Here is a 22,970-nt window from a genome sequence, read left to right as displayed (position 1 = left end):
TTGTGGATTACTTACCGCATCCTATTTGCGTTTTATACTTTTAATATTGTTATCTACATAATAGGTAGTTTCTTTTTTAATGAAGTAAAAAAAACATTCCATATATTTCAAGTACCTAACATAAAAAAAATAAATTTAAAAGAATAATAATGGTTATGCCTTTGCCTGTTTTATATTGTGTATACCTAGTATAAAAATATCCAGGAAGCTTTAATTGAGATATCGAAACATCTCGTTGATCCTGAATATAATAAAGCCTTCATGTCAACTCTACTTCAGTCATTTTTTTCCCGATGACGTTTTTTAGAAATATACACGCGTATATTCGAATAATTATTATGTTGCTGTAATGATGTACCTTTCCTAGTACCTTGTTAAATAAATAAAGAATTTTCGTAAGAGCTTTTAGCTAGCATTCACAAGAGGTACGGAGATACTGTTTGTATCACATATTTAGTAAATTATTTACGAGTGGCCCTTAGCCCTAATACATCACCCGACCGGAGCAAATCCGTAAAAGCGCATGCTTTTGTGAAGGTAAGTATTGCAAAGATCTTCCTTCTTTGTACATATTTGATGGGTGCCTGGATGGAGTGAGTACGTGATGAGTTTCCAAATTACATTTCCTCTTCTAAACGTCGAATAACGATGTTATGCGAATATACAACACTTTTGTGTTAATGTAGGCTGAAGTATGTAGAGACTCTAAATTTTGATTTTGTGAAATGTTTATGCGATAGAAAACTTAAAACTAATTCATCAATTATTAAAATGTATATATATTTTTTATTGTTTTTTAATTATTTATATGTACATTAAATTAATAATAAGAATTATGATTATAATAATTATTGATTAAAATAACGATCACACTTGACTCAATAAAAAATTATAATGACTGTATAAAAATATAACAAAATTTCGCAGACTAGTAGCGCTGTCTCGTCAGCAGCCGTTATACACCATACGATGGCGGTCACAAGTGGTGCGCGCGAACCGCCTCGTCCCACCGACACCTGCGCCCGCCGCCTCCGACGCACCCTCCACCCCCCCCTTAATAACTTCACTTATTCTAAGTGTATTTTTAAAACTTTATATCATATAAAAGTGTTCGTTTACGTGGACTTTACTGGAGACAATTATTATCAAAAATGGATGAATTTAGATATTGGTGATAGTTTATTATTTAGTGAGTGATACTAACGTTTAGTGAAAACGTAGCGTCGATTTTGTGTATGTATAATGGTATATACTTATGTATATAGTTTATATTATATATTAATATGGAAATAATTTCTTGTTCACATCGATAATGCCAATTTTTATACTAAAATATTTTAAAATGATAATGTATGTATATAACAACCGATTTTTCTTAACACAGTAAGTTTTAATTGGCTACTTTAGGAAATAACCAAGCGTAAATAAAGTTAATTATTGTTAAATAATGAAAAATATAAAATTATAAAAAAAACAATTTAATATAATTTTCACAATAAATCTCACATAATGTATCTTTCTAAATTTAAACTGCCTTTCTTTTATTATTTTGATTTATTGAGTTTTGTATATCCTACTTGTAAATTGTACAATAAATAACCACGTGTCAATTAGATATAGAAAACGGTAAATAAGTATACTAGTATTAAGTAACTGTAATAGGTGCTCATATTATGTTGTCATGTAAAATCTCAAATATTGGTGAGAACAAGCTTTGCTTTTTTTAATTTATATTTTTGTGGCGTGTATATCTTAGATTGTACCTATACTAGTGGTTGAGGTTTGATCCTCAATCCAGAAAATATTTTTTTATTTCACATAGCTTCATTTTCCGGATTTGCTTAGAAAAAATGCAATGTTCATTTCTGACACAAAACGATTCAGAAAAATGGAGAATGAAATAAAACAAACACGCGCAGTGGGTCTCACTGCATTAAAAACTGATGCATAAATTCGGTATCTACATATATTTACTGCTGTTTTAAGAAAATACAATATACAATATTACCAAAATAATATACACCGAAATCTTATTCAAATTTTCCACGGAGATGAAGATCTAATAGCACTTATAATTAATATTTAAAATTATAAGCAATATGATACCAACAAAAATTAAGGCTTAAGGTTCCGCCAAATTTATATATTAAATGTCTTTTTTTACTTAAGCCGCAGAATAAACTGTTGTCAAGATTATAAAAATATTGAAATTCAGTATTTAGGTGTCAAAAAACTTGAACCCGCGTCCCGGCATCGGAGAACCGCTAATTTCTTGCAGGTTTTCAATATTTTTATATTTCAACTTATTTTATACCATTAAAACCTTTTCAGTACTTTATAACACATAAAGGAATATCACTTAGCTTATGTTAGAGTAAAACTCAATAGGAAAATTTAATGTATATAATGTACTATGTGAGTTAGTCGAATTATTAATTAAACAGCACTAAAATATGTTATGCTTACTAATTAGCTAATTATAATTTGATATTATGGTAAAATTGGTTCCACCAATATAAATAACCGTTGCATGTTCTAATTTAACTCATTTGAATTTAATTTAGTTTGAAAAATCATCTCTGGTATTCTGATGGAGGCAGTCGCACTCAACTGAAAGATATTTTGAAAGTATATAGATATATTTGGTTATATATTATGAAAATTATTTAACATGATTTAAATATTAAATGAATACTAATGTTTATTTACATTGATCCTTCCTATGTGTACAATTTTAGAAAATAAAAACGAAACGAGGTTAGGTATAGAAAGAAAAGGGAACTAAGAATGAGGTAATAATATACTTGTGACAAATTATGGATATCTGGCATGTTAAGAGATTTGTCTTAGAAAAGTAAATAGTAATTCTGAATATAGATGCTTGGTGCTTAATATGTAAGGTTTGTGTTGAGTGTGACACGGCTAGTCTGGTGAGAAAACACTATTTGTTTTAGTCCTAGTTTTATAAACTAATTTGTACTACTTGATAGATGTAAATAGTATCACATAGATGTATTGAACGAATCGCTAATAATAGACTCTGTTAAAATTATTCAGTGATGTTTGTTACACGGAAATAGAAAAATCAAAATTATATTGCCTTTTATTTACAAATCAAATGTTCGCGTAAAAATTTTCGAGTTTTCATAACTTTCTCTCGTAGTCGATAACAAAAAAGTATGTAAGCGTGGTTGAAAATTGTTTCAATAATTTTACAATGGCTGCTAACAAATGTTGTAATTGTTTAGAAGCAAAATTATGGTTTTACGTGTTAGTTAATCGAATACGCGTTTATAAAAACACATACATTAATAAGATTGTAAAATCAAGTTTTAGGACCATATAATATGAAGATGAAAAATATCCTATATGTACATAATTTACACTCTCTGGAGCTACGTCTGCTGCTTGTCTTTACAAAGAGGTTACTATATTAGCGTATACTCGTACGAATGCATACATTAAATTCAATAATAAGTATGGATAGTGTATTTCGATCGAAGGATTATAAGGGTGGTTCCTGGGTCTGGGAGGTCAATCTATCCAGATAACTTGCATATTCATATTCATAAGAATTTTCCAAGATATTTTACATTCATGTCAGTAGTTTTGAAATTTCTAATTAAATAACATCTCAGATTGTCTGTCTAAATATAAAATTTCTTTCCTAATTCTCGTCTAAGAGTCGTCGTTCTACATATATACATTCTCTATATCTAATAGTCGACGTATGAAATGTACATGGTGTAAAGATAACTGCATCAAGCCATAAGTTCTACCAACCGTTAAAGTTTCATTTGAAACGTTCTTTTAGCTTTTAACTTCTATCCTTTGTGGATTTTAAGAACAGAATTTCTTTTACGATTGGAACAGAACTAAAAATAAAGTTTTATTTCTCAGCTACCGCTTGTAACTACTACTATTATTTTGTATCTTTTTTAATCACGAAGCTTAAATTTTAAAACAAGATAATTTATTTTAAAGACATCTTTAGTTATTTTCACAATTTTTTACATAGATGCATCGACAGGTATTATGTATAAATTACATAAATTATAATTAATATAATTATAATAAAATATAACCTTACTTTGAGCACGTAAGTATTAAGTCAATAATTGATAGGATTAAACCCGACCTAGCAACTTTGATTCATTTAGGCGTAATCCGCCATCCCTCCGCCCTCCGCCCTCCTCTATCTCATTAGCTGGCCAATTTGTTCAGGGATCACCCAGAGACTTTAATCTTACGGGTTTGTAATCGTCAATGCCTATACATTATACTTAAGTAGGCATGTATATGTAATTAAAACAACTAGGTAGATTTGAAATGTTATTTTCTTAATAATTATATAAGTGTTATTACTAGTACTTCCGTTCCCTACCGAATTATGGAAGCATTGCGAGTGGAGCACTGAAATTCGGAGCTGCAATTTACCTCATAACCAAAGCGAAGAAATTGTAGGGAAAAATATTAAATAATTCATTTTCTCCACATTCAATCGTACTCACAACCTGTAGCGTTTACAGTCGCACCCTGTGCACCTGCGCCACGATTGGTCTCAGTGGGGAAGGGGTTTCTTAATGGTAACGGAGTGTCTTAACATTAGGTGCCCAGGTTCCTTCTGCCTACTATGATATATGCGTAAAGCGTAAAGCCAAATTATATATATTGAAATAAGGTACCAAATCTAACTTTTTAATGAAACATTAAAACGGTTTTAACCAATTAGAAACCACATTACCACAAATTGATACACACGTACACATGATAAATTTATAACTAGTCTGGCTCGCTGTAATTTCATTTGCTACAAATTGCAGCTACATTTGTACTATTTCACTCGATTAAAAAGAAAAACAAACATAAAAAATAGTCTATTTAAAAACCTCCTCCTTTTATTGAAGTCGACTAAAAATAAATAATAACATAATAAATAACCTCTGTGAAACATAAATATCAAAATGAATGTAGTAGAAATAATTTGTTTTGAAAACAAGTTGGTTCTAGATTGTTTTCTGGTCGGCGTCGCGCGTCGTATGGCGAACAGCAGACGGCGGACGACGACGCGGCCATTAATTAAAACTGTAATTTATCTCACTTAGACACCGTGTTACTCACCGTTACTCACCCTAACGATACTTGTTCCACTGTTGTTTCGCTCCTGTCGCGAGAAATCATAAACTTCTACCAACTTTCCTTTCTTGCATATTTAAGGAGGGTATTTTTAAAAAGATATTAAGTGCTACATTGAAATTAGTTCTTCTGGTTTGTTCGTAATGTGATTTTTAGTTGTTCTGTTCTTTTTTTTTTTGAAAAACTCATCTCGTATATAAATAGTTGATGATTAAACGAACTAACTTTATGTGAAGTTCTATTATGTAGTTAGTTTAGCGTAGTTTCTAATTTTCACAAAGTTCTATGTTTATTTCGTAACATGTATTTATTAATGTAATTTTTACGTAGGTCCAAATTTTGAAATTAAACACTGGACTATTTATCTATATATATAAAAGGACTTGTCCTCACTGACTGAGGTAAGACGCGCGCACAGCCGTAACCGCTGATGGTGGAAACGTGAAATTTGGACAGATGTTTACTTTCGTAATCTGGACATCCACTAAGAAGGGATTTTGAAAAATTTTAACCCTAAAGGGGTGAAAAAGGGGTTGAAAGTTTGTATGGAAAAAAATTTAAATCGACACCGATTTTTATAAAATTTGGAATTAAGATTTTTAAAAGTATTTCATTGAACACGTGTTTCATCGTTTTCTAGAATTCTCCCCCTAAGGGTGCAAATAAGGGGTTGAAACTTTGTATAGATTTTTTTTTAAATCGGCACCAAAATTTATAAAATTTGAAATTCAGACTCTTAAAAGTATTTAATTGAACATATGTTTCATGGTTTTCTAGAATTCTTCCCCTAAGGGTGCAAATAAGGGGTTGAAACTTTGTATGGAAAAATTCTTAAATCGCCACTGATTTTTATAAAATTTGAAATTTAGACTCTTAAAAATATTTAATTGAATATGTGTTTCAAGGTTTTCTAGAATTCACCCCCTAAGGGTGCAAATAAGGGGTTGAAAGTTTGTATGGAAAAATCTTTAAATCGCCACCGATTTTTATAAAATTTGAAATTTAGACTCTTAAAAATATTTCATTGAACACATGTTTCATGGGTTATTAGAATTCACCCTTAAATACGCAAGCGAAGCTGCGCGCGTCCGCTAGTCAAATATAAAGTAACAGTTCTTCTGCACAATATATTATATAAAGAATGATATATGTAATATTTATCTAATCATTTGTAATATTTATCTAATAATCCTTTTTACTAAATATTAAAATTTATGTCAAACTGAGGCCAGTCGTGGCGTATTGGCACAACCATATGACTATAAACGCGACACGTTCCACTACACAAAATGAAATATTTTATATTTTAATTTTATCGCTTTGGTGTCGAGGCGAAGCGCGGCGTTGAATTCCGTCAGTTGTCTTAACACTAGGGTACCTCTGCCAACTGCTACATGTAGAATACAGCGTGTACTGAAAAACTGAAAATAATTGAGTCTATAACCACCATCCAAACCTATATTATAAATTCGAAAGTAACTCTGTCTGTCTGTCTTTTCCGCAATCAGGGCCAAACCGCTAATTTAATTGTGATAAAATACTCATATAGAGATACTTGAGGGTCCCGGGATGAACATAGGATACTTTTTTTTTCTCATATTTGTAATATTTTCGTTATATACCAATATATTAAAATAATTAATTTGACAAGGAATTTATTCCGCCATGTTAATAACAATCGTCGCTACGCGTTGCTAAGCAACGGCTTGCAAAGTTTGCTGTTTTAAGAAAACGTCACCCACAGTGAGTTTGCTTAATGCATACATGGTGCACGCCGATATAGATTTATACAAATCTCTTTATACAAATCATTAACAAAAATTAGATGATTTCTATAATTTGATATTCATCCTTATGAAAATAAATATAATAGTCACTTTTAGCATTTCATCTAGATGGAAATTATAATTTACTGTATAACATTCTAATAAATAATTAAGATGTGACTGATTCCAAATGACCTAGCCTTCGGGCGGCATAATATGAGTATGACCCACGCGAACGGGCAGATGACTTTGATGATTTTGTAAATTTTTATAGATTTTCGAATTACTATTATTTTTTATGTAATTATTTGCTGCTTATAATTAATTTATCTCAGTTCGGTTATCTATACCGATGTTATACACTTAAAATATCGTAATTTTAATCATTTGAGATTTTATTTAATATTGTTCGCAAAAATTAATAATTATTTAATATAGAAAAATGTTTAGTACGCGCGCACAGCAAACTTTAGGTTTTTTTTTCTAATATTAAGAATTTCCTTTAGTTACTTTTACTTCTTTGGTTTGTTCATTTCGGTTACTCAGATATTTTTTCTAATAATAAATCTCCACTTATTATTATTTTTTAACTTATTTTAGTTATTTAGGCTTATATTTTCGCGGGCGTAGCCGCGTCCGGGCCCACTAGTATATCTATATATATAAAATCGAAAGGTCACTCACTCATCACGAAATCTCAGAAATTACATGTGCTAGGAATCTCAAATTTTGCATAGGAGTTATTTATAGGACATAGGTGCTCGCTAAGACGGGAATTTGCAATATTCAACTTCTAAGGGTTTCTTTTTGGGGTTGAAAGTTTGTATGAAACTTCGTTACTAATGACATTTGTCTTTGTCATTTGTTACTAAATGCTAGGCGTCTCAAATTTTGCATGAACGTCATTTATAGGACGTAGGTACACAGGGAGACAGAAATTAATAATAAAGTAGTTCACGCGGGCGAAGCCGCAGGCGGGCCGCTAGTATTATATATACATATAAACTTTATAACATATCCAACATCGTTACATGAAGAAACCTAAGCTATAATTCAATGTCAAGTAAGTTCGGACTGAGGAAGCGGTCATAATTAAGTTTTGAATGGAGCCGAAATGTGGTTCCAGTGCAAACAGCGGACGACAAACTTGCAGTTACCAGTCCAGAGCGCCGCGCGACTGACTACATACGACTACGGGCTGCGGTCCGGTTCATTTAATATGCTTCCGAATACTTCATGTGTAATACATTGAATACATATATATATACTCGTATGTAAAATATACTTAAAATATATTTTCAAATATAAAATTTAGTTTTAATATCATAAACGACAATAAAACACATATGAGAATGACTGTAGCTGGATTGTACTGTGAAAAATAGCTTTTCTCCTTGTTTCTCAACCTCTTTTCTTTTAAATATACCATAACATTAATAAAAATACATTTTAAATCTTATACTAACAAATAATGATTACTAATTCCTACTAACCAAGTATTCACAACACGATACAATATAACTTAGAATGTGCTTAAAACGGAATTAATTAAAGGACAGCCGGTATATTTTATTCACTAACACGAGCAGTTTCCCAATTTAGTGTGGGTAGCGGTAACAATAACATTCAGTGTATTCGTATTGTCTCCACAAGGCAACATTTCTCGTTTAATGTCTTGAGACAACCCTCAAACGCACCTGTGGGTACTTCTCACTGGTATTGTTCGAGAAATACGCCATTAGTGTTCCCTCTGTGAGTGCCGGAGGGCATAACAAGAAACCTCTATCAATGCACCTTAACTTGAATAGTGAGCGTGTGCAATATTTTAACAGCAGTGCGTTACAAAAATATCTTAAAATTTTTGAAAATATAGATTTAAAAATATAACAATATTTATTTTCAATTATAAATATAAATAAATATTAATTTTTAGTTTTTTAAATTTTATTATGTACTTTCATAGTCGACCCAATAAAATATGTGTAACACAAATTATAACCGGGTCACAAGAAGAGTGACTTTTAAAAACGTAAATTGTCTTTTAAATCATTTTCTATTGAAACTTCAAACGAAATTATTATTTTTTACTTCCAATAATCGACAAAAATATAAGATAAAAATTAACTTTCTTGTATAATAACAATATATGAAACAACAATGAAAAAGAAAGTGTATGAAAAAAATTATTTGAAAAACGATATGTAACGCCTAAGCAAAAATGTTTTTGTTATCTATCTATATACAGGGTGAGTCATATTAAACTTTCCGATTTCAATAAGGTGTGTATTAAAAACAAAGCGACATGCAGTAAAAATTATTTTATTGTTTGAAAGCACATAACATGCAGTTTTAATTTAGTTGGTTTTAAAAATGATATCCTGTAAATGTCTACCTCCATTGACCACACACTGCTGAAGCACACACTGTCACTCGAGGGCTGTGAAGTGGTCGTTCGTGTAGGTTTCGTGGGTTATTCTCAGCCCAGTATCGAAAATTCTGTTTGTTGACAGTTCCGGCGAGGTGAAAATGTGCCTCATCACTGAAGATCAAAACAGCAGTGCGGGGGATCTGCTGAATGTCGCGGCATAAATTTGTTCGTGTGTCTAAGTCTCTAACTGTTAATTCTTGCACTACCTGAATCTTGTATGGGTGAAATTTAAGGTCTCTATGCAGTATTCTGCGGACACTACTGAAAGATAATCCTAGTGAAGCGGCATGTTTCCGAACAGAACGCCGAGGGGATTGTTGAATTGAAGCCCGCACTCTATCCACGTTTTCCGCTGACGTTGACGTCCTAATTCGGCCTTGTGGTCTTGTTTTTAATGCTGATGATGTTGCTCTAAAATTTGATACCCAATTTCTGATTGTTGGTCCAGTGGGAATGGGATCACGTCGACCAATAGCAAAATGTAAACGGAACGCACGCTGTGTTGTGATCACGGAGCCGCCATTTTTAATAAACTCTTCAACTACGAACGCACGATGTTGTCCCGACCAAGCCATTGCTCACACTAAAACTGCATGTCATGGCGCGTCTAATGACACCATCCCCACCCTTCTACTCCTTCCCTTCTTCGTGCAACGTCCTTCCAAAACCGGAAAGTTCAATATGACTCACCCTGTATATAAAATCGAAAGGTCACTCACTCATCACGAAATCTCAGAAATTACAAGTGCTAGGAATCTCAAATTTTGCATAGGAGTTACTTATAGGACGTAGGTGCTCGCTAAGACGGAAATTTGCAATATTCGACTTCTAAGGGGTTGGGGTTGAATGTTTGTATGAAACGTAACGTTTAAACGTACAAATGCTAGGAGTCTTAAATTTTGCATAGACGTCAGTAGGACGTAGTCATGGAGACAGAAATTAATAATAACATAGTTCACGCGGGTGTAACCGCGAGCGGACCGCTAGTAACAATATATAATACAAATCATTGTAATGATTTTTCTTTTGGCACATTAATTTGTGTGAGCGAACCAATCCACATGCGAGTACAATCAACTTCAACGCGTCCTTTCTCCCTGTACTTACTGAAGCGTTAGAGACGATAGCACCTGAATAGAACGTTCACCTACAATACATTTGATTGTGTTGCGTAAACTCAAAGCAAAACACACTTTTGCAAAAAAATTCAGGCTTTATGAGGTGTTTTCCATTAATGTATTAAAATCTAACTGGAACGAATTTCTTTAAAAGATTCGGCTATTTTGGCTTTTGTTATGTTATAAATATTTCATACCAGCAGCGAGACCATCTAACCTTCGAATTGTATTAACTATTGTAAAAAAATATTTAAATTTATATATATATTTTTTTATTACGACGTTGTTATGTCAAACTCCCATAAGCGACAAAAATTGCGATTGGCCTAGAGCCTCAGCTTGGAATAAAGCGTTTAGTACAGCTTGCTGGTGAGGTACAAAATAGAAAAATAGTAAAAAAACTAATGTCAAGTAAGGACATTGAAAATAATTTGGTTTCCGCAAATGGAGTTCCTTTGTGAACGGAAGGAAGTAAGCCCCTCGAATGTTTGTAGGGTTGTCGGGGCCAAACAATGAGTTCGCAATTTGTGGGACTGTGCTCTGTTGACGCGAATCAAAACACTAACTAATATTGCCTAAACTGGAAAATTCCATTACTTTATTATAAAGTTAAATTATTCTTTTCATAAAATTTTTCTTCACTGGGAATCTGGAAACCTAGTGTTAAGAAAATCTGTTCCCATTTAGACCCTCTGTTAACCACTTTCTACCGAATTTGTTTCGTTACCAGAGCCAGGAAATCAAATTGTTAAATATTTCATTCCCCTGAACGGGAATCGAACCCATATCCGTCGCACCTACTTTCACAAGCTTGTCTCCTGTTCTCCCTCACACTAGTTAATAATACAATTGACGTGCTCGACTCCAGTGAGAGGTACAGTTGACTGTTCCTATAAATAATTCAATAGTACATTTAATTACATGACATTCTTGACTGATTTACGAGTATTTTCCTATATTCCCAAGTAGGGGCAGAAAGCATCCACAGAGTCGTCATTCTGCACGATCTAGAGCTTCTCGTTTAATTTTCCTATGTTTAATTGATACTTTGAAGCATAATATCGATATAATAAAATTTAAGGTAACTTATTATTGAAACCACGTTTATAAGCCTTGTAAATATATATTGTAACCACTCTAACGTAACGATCCTGCTAACGGTAACTTGCTGAAAATTCATGACGCAGTACTATGTCACAGTGTATATAAATACAAAAGCTATGTTACAGCCAGGCCGGTCGTGGCGCAGGGGCAGAAGCGTGGCTATAAACGCAAATAAACGCAAGAGGTTGTGGGTTCGATTCCAACTCGAGGTAATGAAATATTGAATATTTACATTTCTTCACGCGGCGTTTAGTTCCGCCACTCAACACGCAATGCCTCCAATATTCGGCGGAAAATGGGGAGCAGAGTGCCTTAACACTAGGAACCCTCTGCCTACCCTGGTACAAGCGAGATATAGCGTGAAACTGAAAAAAAAACACTGTATTGATGGTAACAAGTCAAACAAACTAACTAAATGAAGAGTAGGATAATTAATCATATATTAATAGTAAAAGTTATATTAATGCAAACAGTTGATGAATGATGAATGAAATTATGAATGAATGAATGATATTAATATAAATATTTTTCTTTAGTTCGTTTCTCGCCCTAATTCGAGACACTGTGTGTGCAGTAGTGAAACTCATGCCGAACTTTGTCTACCAAAGCAAGGAAACGAAAATAATTAATTCTTAGTTCGAACCCCAAACCATCACGCTGCTATCGAAAGTCTCAATTATACAGAAAAAAACAACGATCAAAACTTAATTTTTAAAATTTTAAATTAAGATTTAACAATGTTTAAATTATTAATGTGTGTGTAATATGTTACATGTCATAAACATAAAATAAATTAATTGTACTCGTACAGGCTGGAAATATACTATGGCTGAGGTAAGAAGTTTACCGCCAACTAAATATTGTAATTCGATTGGCAATTAAGCGGCCATACGGCACTGTCGACTGCAGGGCTTCGCAAGTTACTTAAGCAATTATAACGTTGTTTTACTCACTCTTTTACGAATACATGGAGATTTTCTTAGTATGCCTGGTATGTCTAGACAAATTGCAAAACTTTGTTTTCAATTTCTCGTTTTCTACTTAAATCATATTTAAAGTTTGCCTCAGTTACTTTCAAGACTTTCACTATTACATCACATTTAGAGACAGCAATTCGTTTAGTAATCAAGCAAGTGGTATGTAAATTAAATATATTTCTCATTTAGATCTTCTGTATTTAAATTATGTGAAGAAAACAATCTGTATTTAAATTATGTGAAGAAAGAAATTCAATAGAAGCATAGGTGTTCGGGTGAAGGAACACACCTCCGTTGTCAAGAATGAGAATGTATCGAAATCAACCGTGTGTGTGTGTGACAGAGCGGATAAGCTGAACTACTACCTCATGTTTGATCAACCCTTCTCTTTAGGGTAAATAGATATATTTGCGAACCTAGAATTATTTGCGAAGCTAATAAAATACAAAAAAATCCTAAATTCAATAAAGACGATGTTTGGACAACTTTTTTCCACAACCAGGCCGGGTCCCTTGAAGTGAATTAACCCCCTACCAGAGAGCAAGATACAGTCAGTTCATTTTGCAAGAATTCAGCGCAGTGCGCAATGTCATTATGAAATCGTTGGCGGTAGTTTGATATAATCACGATGGTTGGGAGTTCGTTTCCCACTCGGGGAAATAACATAATCAATATTTGTATTTCTTCGCTCTGGTAACTAATTGGTAAATAAATAGTATTTATATAAACCTTTTGTGTAATTTAGGCAAAGCGTCGCATGTGTCGCTATTATTTTAAATAAATATAGCAATTAATTAGAAAGGTAACAACTGAAATCTCAATAGTTTTATTTTATTAAAGAAATCTTACCACAGGTGGTGAAAGCGGAGTTGGACAAGGACACATACAAACCATTTACGAATTCACTGCAATCAGAAACTGCAGAATGAGTCAATTATGCAAATTCCTGTAGAATTAGGTATATCTGGAGATTACTGAAATAAGGTCTGAGATTAAGATATATTTTACATAGACGCATCTATCAAAAATCATTTAATAAAGCTTTTTTGAGCTTATTTTATTAAGTTAGTTAGTCCTTAAATGAATATGGAAGCTAACTAACTAGTCATTGCTCATAAATTCCTACATCTCGACCTGTCGGACATAGTTTAGCCAATTATTGTAGCAGCCTGTAGTTGTCAGGGGCTGCGTCGTATTAGTCAACTTTATACAATTTCCGCCGCAGGAAACCCAATTAGCAGCATCATCCGGTCGCGCTGTAACGCGCTAAGCAATATAACCTCGCTACAGTTAACGTACTCTAAATTGATGTTAAATTTTACGCTGCTTATAGGAAATTTGGAAAATATTTCTAATAATAATTTTAAAAGATTAATTATACTTTTAAATAGGTATACGGTTTAACGGAATTATGTATTTAATGAACTAAATATCGAAACTGGTAAGGATCGATATTTCGTTAAAAATTTCTATAGTCACATTTTCTATATGTATTTGTCAATGAGTGCGAGCTGCATATTGTATACTAATACTGCTCTCGTCTCGATTTTCCTGAAAAGTGCAATTTTGTTTTTTGTGAATATTTAACTAGACTAGCCTCAAAGTTCTCCATATTTCTTTAAGGTTTTAAAAAAAACATATTTTTTATTTTAATCTTAAAATTACTGCGTTTCAATGTTTATTTGTAATGTATTATCGACGAATATATTAATATTTAAACCAAATCATTAATACATAAAAATAACTAAAACTATGTATAAAAATAATTATATAAATAAAATCTGTAATTGTATAGAAATTTAATATAAAATAGTCACGTCGGTCTTTTGCTGTAAATATCATTCGCTTAACGTCGTCGTAGCACGCTTCAACATGACTGCCCATTATGAGATAATTAAAGTGTTCCTTATCTGCTCCCGCTTCAAACTAGTTTCACCTTTCACTTAAAATGTCACTGTGTCTTGAAAACATCTTTTGAAGCAATTAGCAAAATTGTATGAAATCTACAAACGATTTTGTTCTTGTAATGTAAGTATTATTTAACAATATGAACGTTTTATATGCATTAGATAAATTGGGGTGACTGAGTGAAGTAACACTCGTCTCGTATTTTTGATAACTTAAACAGATTTATTGCTTATCTAAGTTTAAAAACACAATGTATCTATGTAAGCTTTGTTTTTAATAAAATCGGTCTTAATATTTTTTTAATTGTCAATTATGATTTTTGCTAATATTTTAATAATAAAAATTGCTTATGAAACATACCATAAACTTTATTTGGATTTATATATTTTACCAGAAATATACAGTAACTATAGATATTGAGTATTATATATTTATATTCAAAAAAGTCGAAATTTTACAATACTATCCTGTTGCAAATTTACAAATATTTAAAATAGTATCAAAAAATACCAAACAATATACCAAAAAATATTCTGTTGCTCATAATCAGATTATGTAGCGTATTTCAGTAACGTAGAGTTCCCTATTTTCAGGCTCTATGAAACTTCTGTCATTTCGTTCATATCAAAACTTATAATTAATAAATTTATTATTTTACATATACCTACTATAAACAAAACGTAAAACAACCATTTATGAATAATTTAAACTTATTTATGATTTATGCTCATACTTATATCTTAAGCCACGGTACATTATTTTGTATGAAAAAGACGACATACGAAGCCATATACTATATGCACTATACTCGTACAGTAATAATTTAGTAAGTAAAAAAATTAATCGTTGAATTCCGCCACTCGACAACTACCTCCAGAATTCGACGGAGAGAGAGAATAGACCATGATGTCGTCGAACTAACGACTTCTGGCGAAAAGTCTAAAATTATGGCGGTTTTACAAAAAGCATATTATCTATTGTCCCTTCTACCACTGAACCAATATTTAGTCTTCGCGCATCGTGATAAGCCTCGCTCCTCTCGCTTTCATATGAAGTTTAATTTTGAATGCAAATTAAATTAAACAAAGTTGTTTTAAGAAACATTATTTCTAACATTCAATCATTTTCAGACATATTATATATAACCTTCTATATTTACGAAAAATAATTTTCCTATTTTTTTCTTTAGTTTCACTTTGTATCCCGCAAAGTAAGCCGAGGGACCCTAGTGTTATAACACTCCGTTCTGCACTTCCGCTAGTATTTTTGATTAATTATTAAAAGATTGCGTGTTGAGTGGCGGAATTCAACGCCTCTTTGCTTTGGTACCACAGCGAAAAACAAAAATATACATAAATAACAATTCCTTCTCGCAAGTTGGAATCGAATCCATAACCGTCGCCTTCATAGTCACATTTTTGTACCCACGCCATACGACGGCCTTAATTTCGTTAATTATCATAGACTTTAAGCTTTTAAATTTAAAAATCCACAAGCAGGTTACCATAATATATTAATTAACCTACTTAACAATAACAGTCTACGTCATTCTAGTGAACCGCATTTTACGTTAGTGAGGATGCGGAAAACCTTCATCCCGAGTTTTAATTGTACGCGACGTCACTGGCAAATAGGGGTACCTACGTTAAATGCTTTTCAAATTTAAAATTGAAATATCAGAGAGGCTATATTGCAATGAACGGGTTGACAATTGAAATGCTGATGTCTCTAGTATATTCCTGCAATAGTGTGGCTGTCGTATGAACACTCGGCACTGGGATGAGATCAGATTTACTCGTACATCGCTATGTTCATAACCTACGCCCTTTTGACCCGGCTTGTTGTTTAATAATTCAAACAGGCACTAAAAGTTCACAATATTACAGAAATTAGAATTTATCGTTCAATTTTATTGCGTAATAAATGTTATAAGTTTATTGTAGCTATAAATAAAGTGGTTTACGCTACCGGTTAAATGTTAGTTTTAAATTAACGACATACTAATTTGTGCCTTGCGATGTCTAAAAATTTTTATTTTTTTCAGCTTCACGCTTTAACCCACACATCAGGGTAGGCATGGATAACTAAGTGTTAATACACTTAGTTATCCATTTTCCGCCGAATTCAGGTGTTGATAAATAAAAATATCTATTTTTTATTAAACACAAAATATGTTACTCATCCTAGAGACTTACATTTAATCATTTAGCCTATATTATTTCTTAGTAAGCTCAGCGGAAAATAGAGAAAGTGAAAACTTGCGTAACAAACTAACACAAGGTATCTCAAATGACATTGTTTTTTTTAACTATATTTAAAAGTAGAGTTTCACAAATTTCGTTACATAGTAAGCAATTATAAATCTTGAATACATAGTAAAGAGTAATTAAATAGAAGCCACTTGGATCCCGACTTCGTAGAAAATCAATTAAACACCGTAATTACGTACGTTGTTCGTTGCTTTGACAGCTTCAAATGAACGTCGAAGGTGCTACATTAAGCAGCGCTCCTGCGCTTCGCTGACTTTGTAGTGGATTTAATTGTAACACATAGACTAGTAATCTATTGTATATCCTCACTGAGGCCAGTCGTGGCGCAGGGCCACAAGTGTGTGGCTGTAAACGCGACTGGTTGTGGGTTTGATCCCCATTCGGGTAAATATTTATTTAAATGCATATTTTCATTTCTTCGATGAAAGGAAAGTGCGGCATTGCAACACGCAAATCCTCCAGAATTCAACGGAAGATAGGGAACGATGTGTCTTAAAACTAGGTTCCCTCTGCCTATCCTGCTGCTATTTACTTGATTTGTATATCACCAGATGATGATATATACATTAATTGATAGATATCAATCAAAAAAATTGTGTAATTTACAAGGCTGCTCTCGTTATTTTATGTTGGAAAAGTTTTTTTGCCCTACATTCCGTAAATATCACTTTTACATCAATATTCCCATATTCCATTTTCAATTAATTAAAACATTTCATATCTTTTGTTTAAAGTCTATAATATATTAAAAGCTTAATAAGAAAATTCTGTTTTATATACTTTTATATGAAGGAACTTATGTAAAGACCATTCAGCTATAGCTTTAAGCTGGTAAATTAAATATTATTATTTGTGTTACGAGTGTATGTAGTGTAGGTACATATCTATTTAGCATCATATTACTGAATTAAAATTATACAAATGATATTTAATTATGTCAAGTACGTATATTTTTAATTGCTTCCGTCTCATAACAAGGCCGTGGGCAGTTGACTTTCGAAGTATAGGGTGAAATGTCCTCAGGCGTGCTTAAGAGGTCTCTACAAAAAAAATTAAATGTCGTTGAAGATGCTTGTATTGTATGTATATATTTCTATGTATTTTTTTTATTTTCATGCTTAATCTCATATATAGCAGGGTAGGTAGAGAGCCAATGTTCTTGACAGTTAGTGCACTCCCTTTTCCGAGGCTTTTACAAGATTCTCGAATTCCGAATTATATGGGGCAATACTCAACGTTTCACTCATTTTCTCGCTCCGGTAACGAGGCAAAATGCAGCGTTGAATACCGCCACTCAACACTCAATGCCTCGAGAAGTCGACTGAAAATAGAGGACCAAAAGTATCTTGATGACTATTGAGTGTCTTAACACTATGTTCCCAGGTTCCCTGTGCCTATGCTGCTATAGCCTATGCGTCCAATAAAAAAAATTGTGCAGTTTTTTAAAAGGGCGAATTGGCTTATATCAAGCTTTTTCGTATTGCGTCAAGGCACGTTTTATTTATTTTGACGTAACTCGAATAAAGATATAATTATTATAAAATATTTTTATTGATGTATATTTTAAGAATAATATTTTTACAGAATTTATGATAAAAATGTAACATTGACAAGACGTATTGTAAAGTAAAGTATTGTTCGAAGGTTTTAATTTTAAAAATTTTTGAGCTTCAAAATAATGCTACTTACTAACTGCAATGCTTTTATGAAAATTTGATTTCGTTTCTCTATTATTATAAACTATTATAATAACAAAAGTATTTTGTTAACAATTTTCGGCTAATTTTTTCAAGAATATATATTTTTAATATTGTTATCATGAACTTTTTAATATAATTTTTATTATAATCCCACCCCTTTCAAAGTTTTCAAATTAATTCCCAAATACAATTTACAAGTCTTTTACATTTTTAAAGATACACAGATCTCGGGCGACCTCCCCAACTAGGTCAATGTTATTATAGCCGCAATTATATTGTGACTCGGCCTATCTATAGGAGTAAAGGATTATTATTATTTGAATTGTTTTGAAAGGTCTACTGAAAATTAATTAACGAAATTAGTTGAGATACTTACTGGTTAGTGAATTTTGAAGTGGAATAACAATTTATATTACTCAATTAATTTATATGCGGCAATCACACTTTTAGAAGTGAGACGTACCTACGCACATATGTATATTTCGACATAGAATGTATATATTTAATATAATATAAAAATAATATAACCAATATTATTTGAATGTTCTACTATGTAAAATGAATATATATTTCAGTATAGACAATAATCTCTTCATTTTTTATGCGCGACTTCGGAAGATAAAAAATAAAACGATGTTTTGTGCAATAATAACAATGCTCTACATTTCATATATTTTTATTTTATTCTCTTTTTATTTATATTTTTTTAATGATTAATACTCACGCTGCCAAATTCTGCCAAATGCAGTTCTCCCGGAGTAAAGAAAGCAATATAGGCGCGGTAATGCAACTGTGGATTTCGTTTTGTCGACTCACATCAAACGAAATATCTCTGGATCCAAAATATTCTATTCAAAAGTGTACATTTCTATTTGTAAATGTTACTTCAACGGCAAATTGAAATTTTACCTTTTTGATTTTAAGTGAATATACATATATATTGTTTTGTTTATAAATAAACAAATCTTAGAAAATATTTTGATTATACAAGTGTGACGTCGTCGTATTTATTAATCTATTGAATATTTCATAATCAATTATTTAATTGAATTTTCAGTAATTTATGCTAAAAATAACCTAAAGAATTTAATATTCTCCAAACCTCTTAAATCGATTTTTCCCATGAACACGCAACGTCATTTCAATGAAGAAAAATTAATTACGTACTCTAAAATCATTTTACATCAGATTTAATAGATGTAATTCTATTTAGATATGATTTAAAAGGAAACAACCCAAATCATAACTACAAAGAAAATGGCCGTGAAGATATCCCGCATGAGCTCATAAAATATTACTTAAATCTGGAGAACTACGTCCTATCACCCTTTCAGAATATGAGCTCGAGAGAATGTATCGCTGTTTTGTTATGTTGAAAGTTTTATGATTATGTGAATCGTTTAGTGCCTACTTCAAATATATATTAAACCTACAGACACTGATTCTCCTTACCTAAATATTCATTGGTGTATTTTCTGACTACTTTTTAGGTTTTCGTAGGTCGAAAAAACGGAAGCCTTTTAGGAAAACTTGTTGTCCGTTTGTCGTCTGTCTATCAATATCATTTATCTCGAGATTTTGTGGACGTTTCGAGCTGAAATTGATATGTCCACAATATAAAATATTGAAGTCTGCAGTCCCTTGGGGCACAGCAAAAAAACAAGCTTCAAAGTCAACGCAGTCAAAAGATACGAGCATTTATGCATCGTTTTTGTTACATTTTCCCGCATGCCGCATAATTAAAGTCTATAGAGTATTTCCCGTTAAATTTTAAATAAAGAGAAAAAAATGAAAATTTAAACGTATTTCATAGAAAAAAATATTACACACTTATATTTGTGGTTCATTTAATTCAAAATAAATGCATACTGCCGCAATCAACTTTTATGTTATACTTTTCGTTGATCGATCGATCGATCTTAAAATTGGTACGGAACTCTCGGTCGGCAAATCCGATTCGCACTTGACCGGTTTTTTATATTTGTTTTAATACTTAAACACCATAAACATACCTACAAACAGCTCGCTTTGTAAAATTCCTAGGCATATAGGCGCGTACCTACTGCCAGATATATTCACAACTAAAATTATAAGTAATACATTATAGAATCCACAATAAAGTATTTTTTCAGTCTTCCTAGACTTAAAAAAGGCTTTCGACACGGTCTCTGTAGTCACACTTGTACGCCGACTGGAGCAAATAGGTATAAGAGATAAAGCTCTTAGTCTATTCAAGAGCTATCTTGGGGATAGAAAGCAAATGGTCAGGATTGGAGAACACCTAAGTAGTGAAGAATGTGTCACTTACGGTATACCGCAAGGAAGCGTCCTCGGGCCAACGCTCTTTCTAATTTACATAAACGACCTATGTAAGCATCAGGACATTGGAGGGAATATTTTTTCCTATGCTGATGACACTGCCATCGTGTTTACTGGCAAGTCTTGGCTAGACGTAAAAAATAAGGCAGAAACCGGTTTAGCAAAAATATCAAAGTGGTTGTGTGATAATTTATTAACATTAAACATACAAAAGACAAGCTATATATGCTTCACAAAGTATGCAAATACACAACCTACTCTTGATTTCTTCCTAAAGATTCATAATTGTCAACAAGACAACTCTACTCCTAACATTTGTCACTGTCCCACCTTGCAGAAAGTTATAAGCACAAAGTACCTTGGGATTATGTTGGACCAAAGGCTGTGTTGGACTGCTCACATTGAACTCCTGATGACTCGTATCAGCAAACTAATACGGGTCTTCAAATCACTCAGGCATGTGATGGATAAGGAATTATTGAAGAGAATTTACATTGCACTTGTGCAGACTGTTATTACTTACTGCATCCCGATCTGGGGTGGCTCTGCAAAGTCCCATTTCCTTAGTTTAGAAAGAGCCCAAAGAGCTCTTATTAAGGTGATATACTTTAAGTCATACAGATTTCCAACAAGTGTCTTATATAAAATGAGCGGTATATTGTCTGTGCGAAAACTCTATATTCTAAACCTAATCTTAAAGTGTCATGGAACTATGCATTTTGATAAAAATTAATTAAGGAAACGACGAAATGATCGTGTTGCCCCAATATGTAAAGTACGCTCAAGTTTCGCAAAACGACCATATGGTTTCCAATCGGCTACTTTATACAATAAAATAAATCGCTTCCTTCGCATATATTCTATGAAAAACTATTCATGCAAGAAGATTTTGACTAATTGGCTAGATAAACTTCTTATATAGAAACTGAAACATTACTTTCGTAATATTATTCCCTATTTTACACACAACGCACAGATAAATATAACCTATTAATATATAGAACAGGACATGCACGAAAAATCCTCTCATACCTCATGCTCGCACACACACACACACACTCACACTCACACACACACACACACACACACACACACACACTCAACACATGCACTCACACACACACACGTATACGGCCCCCTTATTTGTCTTCTGTTATATATTAACTATTCTCTAAGCTTAAATGTATCAAACGGAGAAGCGAGTCATTCCCAACACAAGTATCCTTGATTACTTACTGGGAAGTCTCAGCGACTCGACTTGTTAAGAAAACTATGAGAATAAAGCTATTTTTTTTTTTTTTCAAGAATAAATTCTTAAACTTTACTAGAGATACAACTACGTGTCCTCCGTTGTCCTTTACATTCTGTTCCCAATTCCGGCTTATTGGATCCGTGAACTCTGCACTATTGTTAGTCAATCCTGTTCCGCTATTCTAGTAAGTAAACAAATTTAACTTTGCAATGAAAGCTTGATTAAAGTTTTGTCTTTTCTGTATTTTATAAAAACATATTGAATAAAGAGAAATATAAAACATTACTAATTACTCCTCCTATACGATTGTTATTAAATTAAAATGGTAGGTGTAATATTTTATCTATATTCATGTAACGATACGTAATTATAAAATTAAAATACGATTTTTTATTCTATACATAATATATAATATGATATCTACTTTAATAAAACTATTATTATTTATTCTTGAAAAATTATAGCATAATTTTTGTCTTGAAATTTACATAATAGAAACGTAATAAGATTTGTACAGGTAAAAAATATTAATAAATAATAAATAAAAAACATTTATTGCCATGAAATACACATTTAACAAACAAATTAACAATTTAACAATAGGGCATTATGGCAAAAGGTGTAACTCAGCTAAATGATGCTTGAGTTTTTACGTTTTCGCTGTTTTTCAGTTACACCTTAAAAATTACTTAATAATAATTATTATTAATCAAACTTTGAATCCACGTGAAATGGTAATAGTAAATTTATTTAAGAAAAGTGGCTCTCAGGATACCATATACAGAAATTAAGCAGTAGAGAAGAAATTTTCTGAATAAATAATATTTTAATATAAAAGTCAGTTCAAATGCGCTGACCCGGAATAAAGAACACTGGAGTATGAATAATCGCTAAAGGACTACGAAATTAATATAAATATTTCATACTTTCAATTTAACTTCGAGCTTATTTAAAATGTATATTTATCTTCCAGAGCTTTTTAATTATGGCGT

The 22,970-nt window shown here is 32.1% G+C and overlaps 2 protein-coding genes across 4 annotated transcripts in view; one reads left to right on the top strand and one right to left on the bottom strand.

The window, feature by feature from the left end:
- LOC146535580 (uncharacterized) overlaps positions 1-3,094 on the top strand; it is a 38,448-nt gene extending 35,354 nt beyond the window's left edge. For all 3 annotated transcript variants that reach the window (XM_085190990.1, XM_085190988.1, XM_085190989.1), the window contains exon 18: positions 928-3,094. In XM_085190990.1, the coding sequence (XP_085047116.1) occupies positions 928-1,105 (178 nt within the window). In that variant the 3' untranslated portion in view covers positions 1,106-3,094. The remainder of the gene's footprint in view (positions 1-927) is intronic.
- Positions 1-22,970, bottom strand: part of Rpn13 (regulatory particle non-ATPase 13) — a 306,135-nt gene that overhangs the window by 246,041 nt on the left and 37,124 nt on the right. The window lies entirely within an intron of this gene.

This window comes from Heliconius melpomene, chromosome 10 (genome assembly GCF_056956725.1).
Source record: "Heliconius melpomene rosina isolate 202511_hmr_F chromosome 10, ASM5695672v1, whole genome shotgun sequence".
Classification (NCBI taxonomy): Eukaryota; Metazoa; Arthropoda; class Insecta; order Lepidoptera; family Nymphalidae; genus Heliconius; species Heliconius melpomene.
This window is presented reverse-complemented; position numbering and strand designations above follow the sequence as displayed.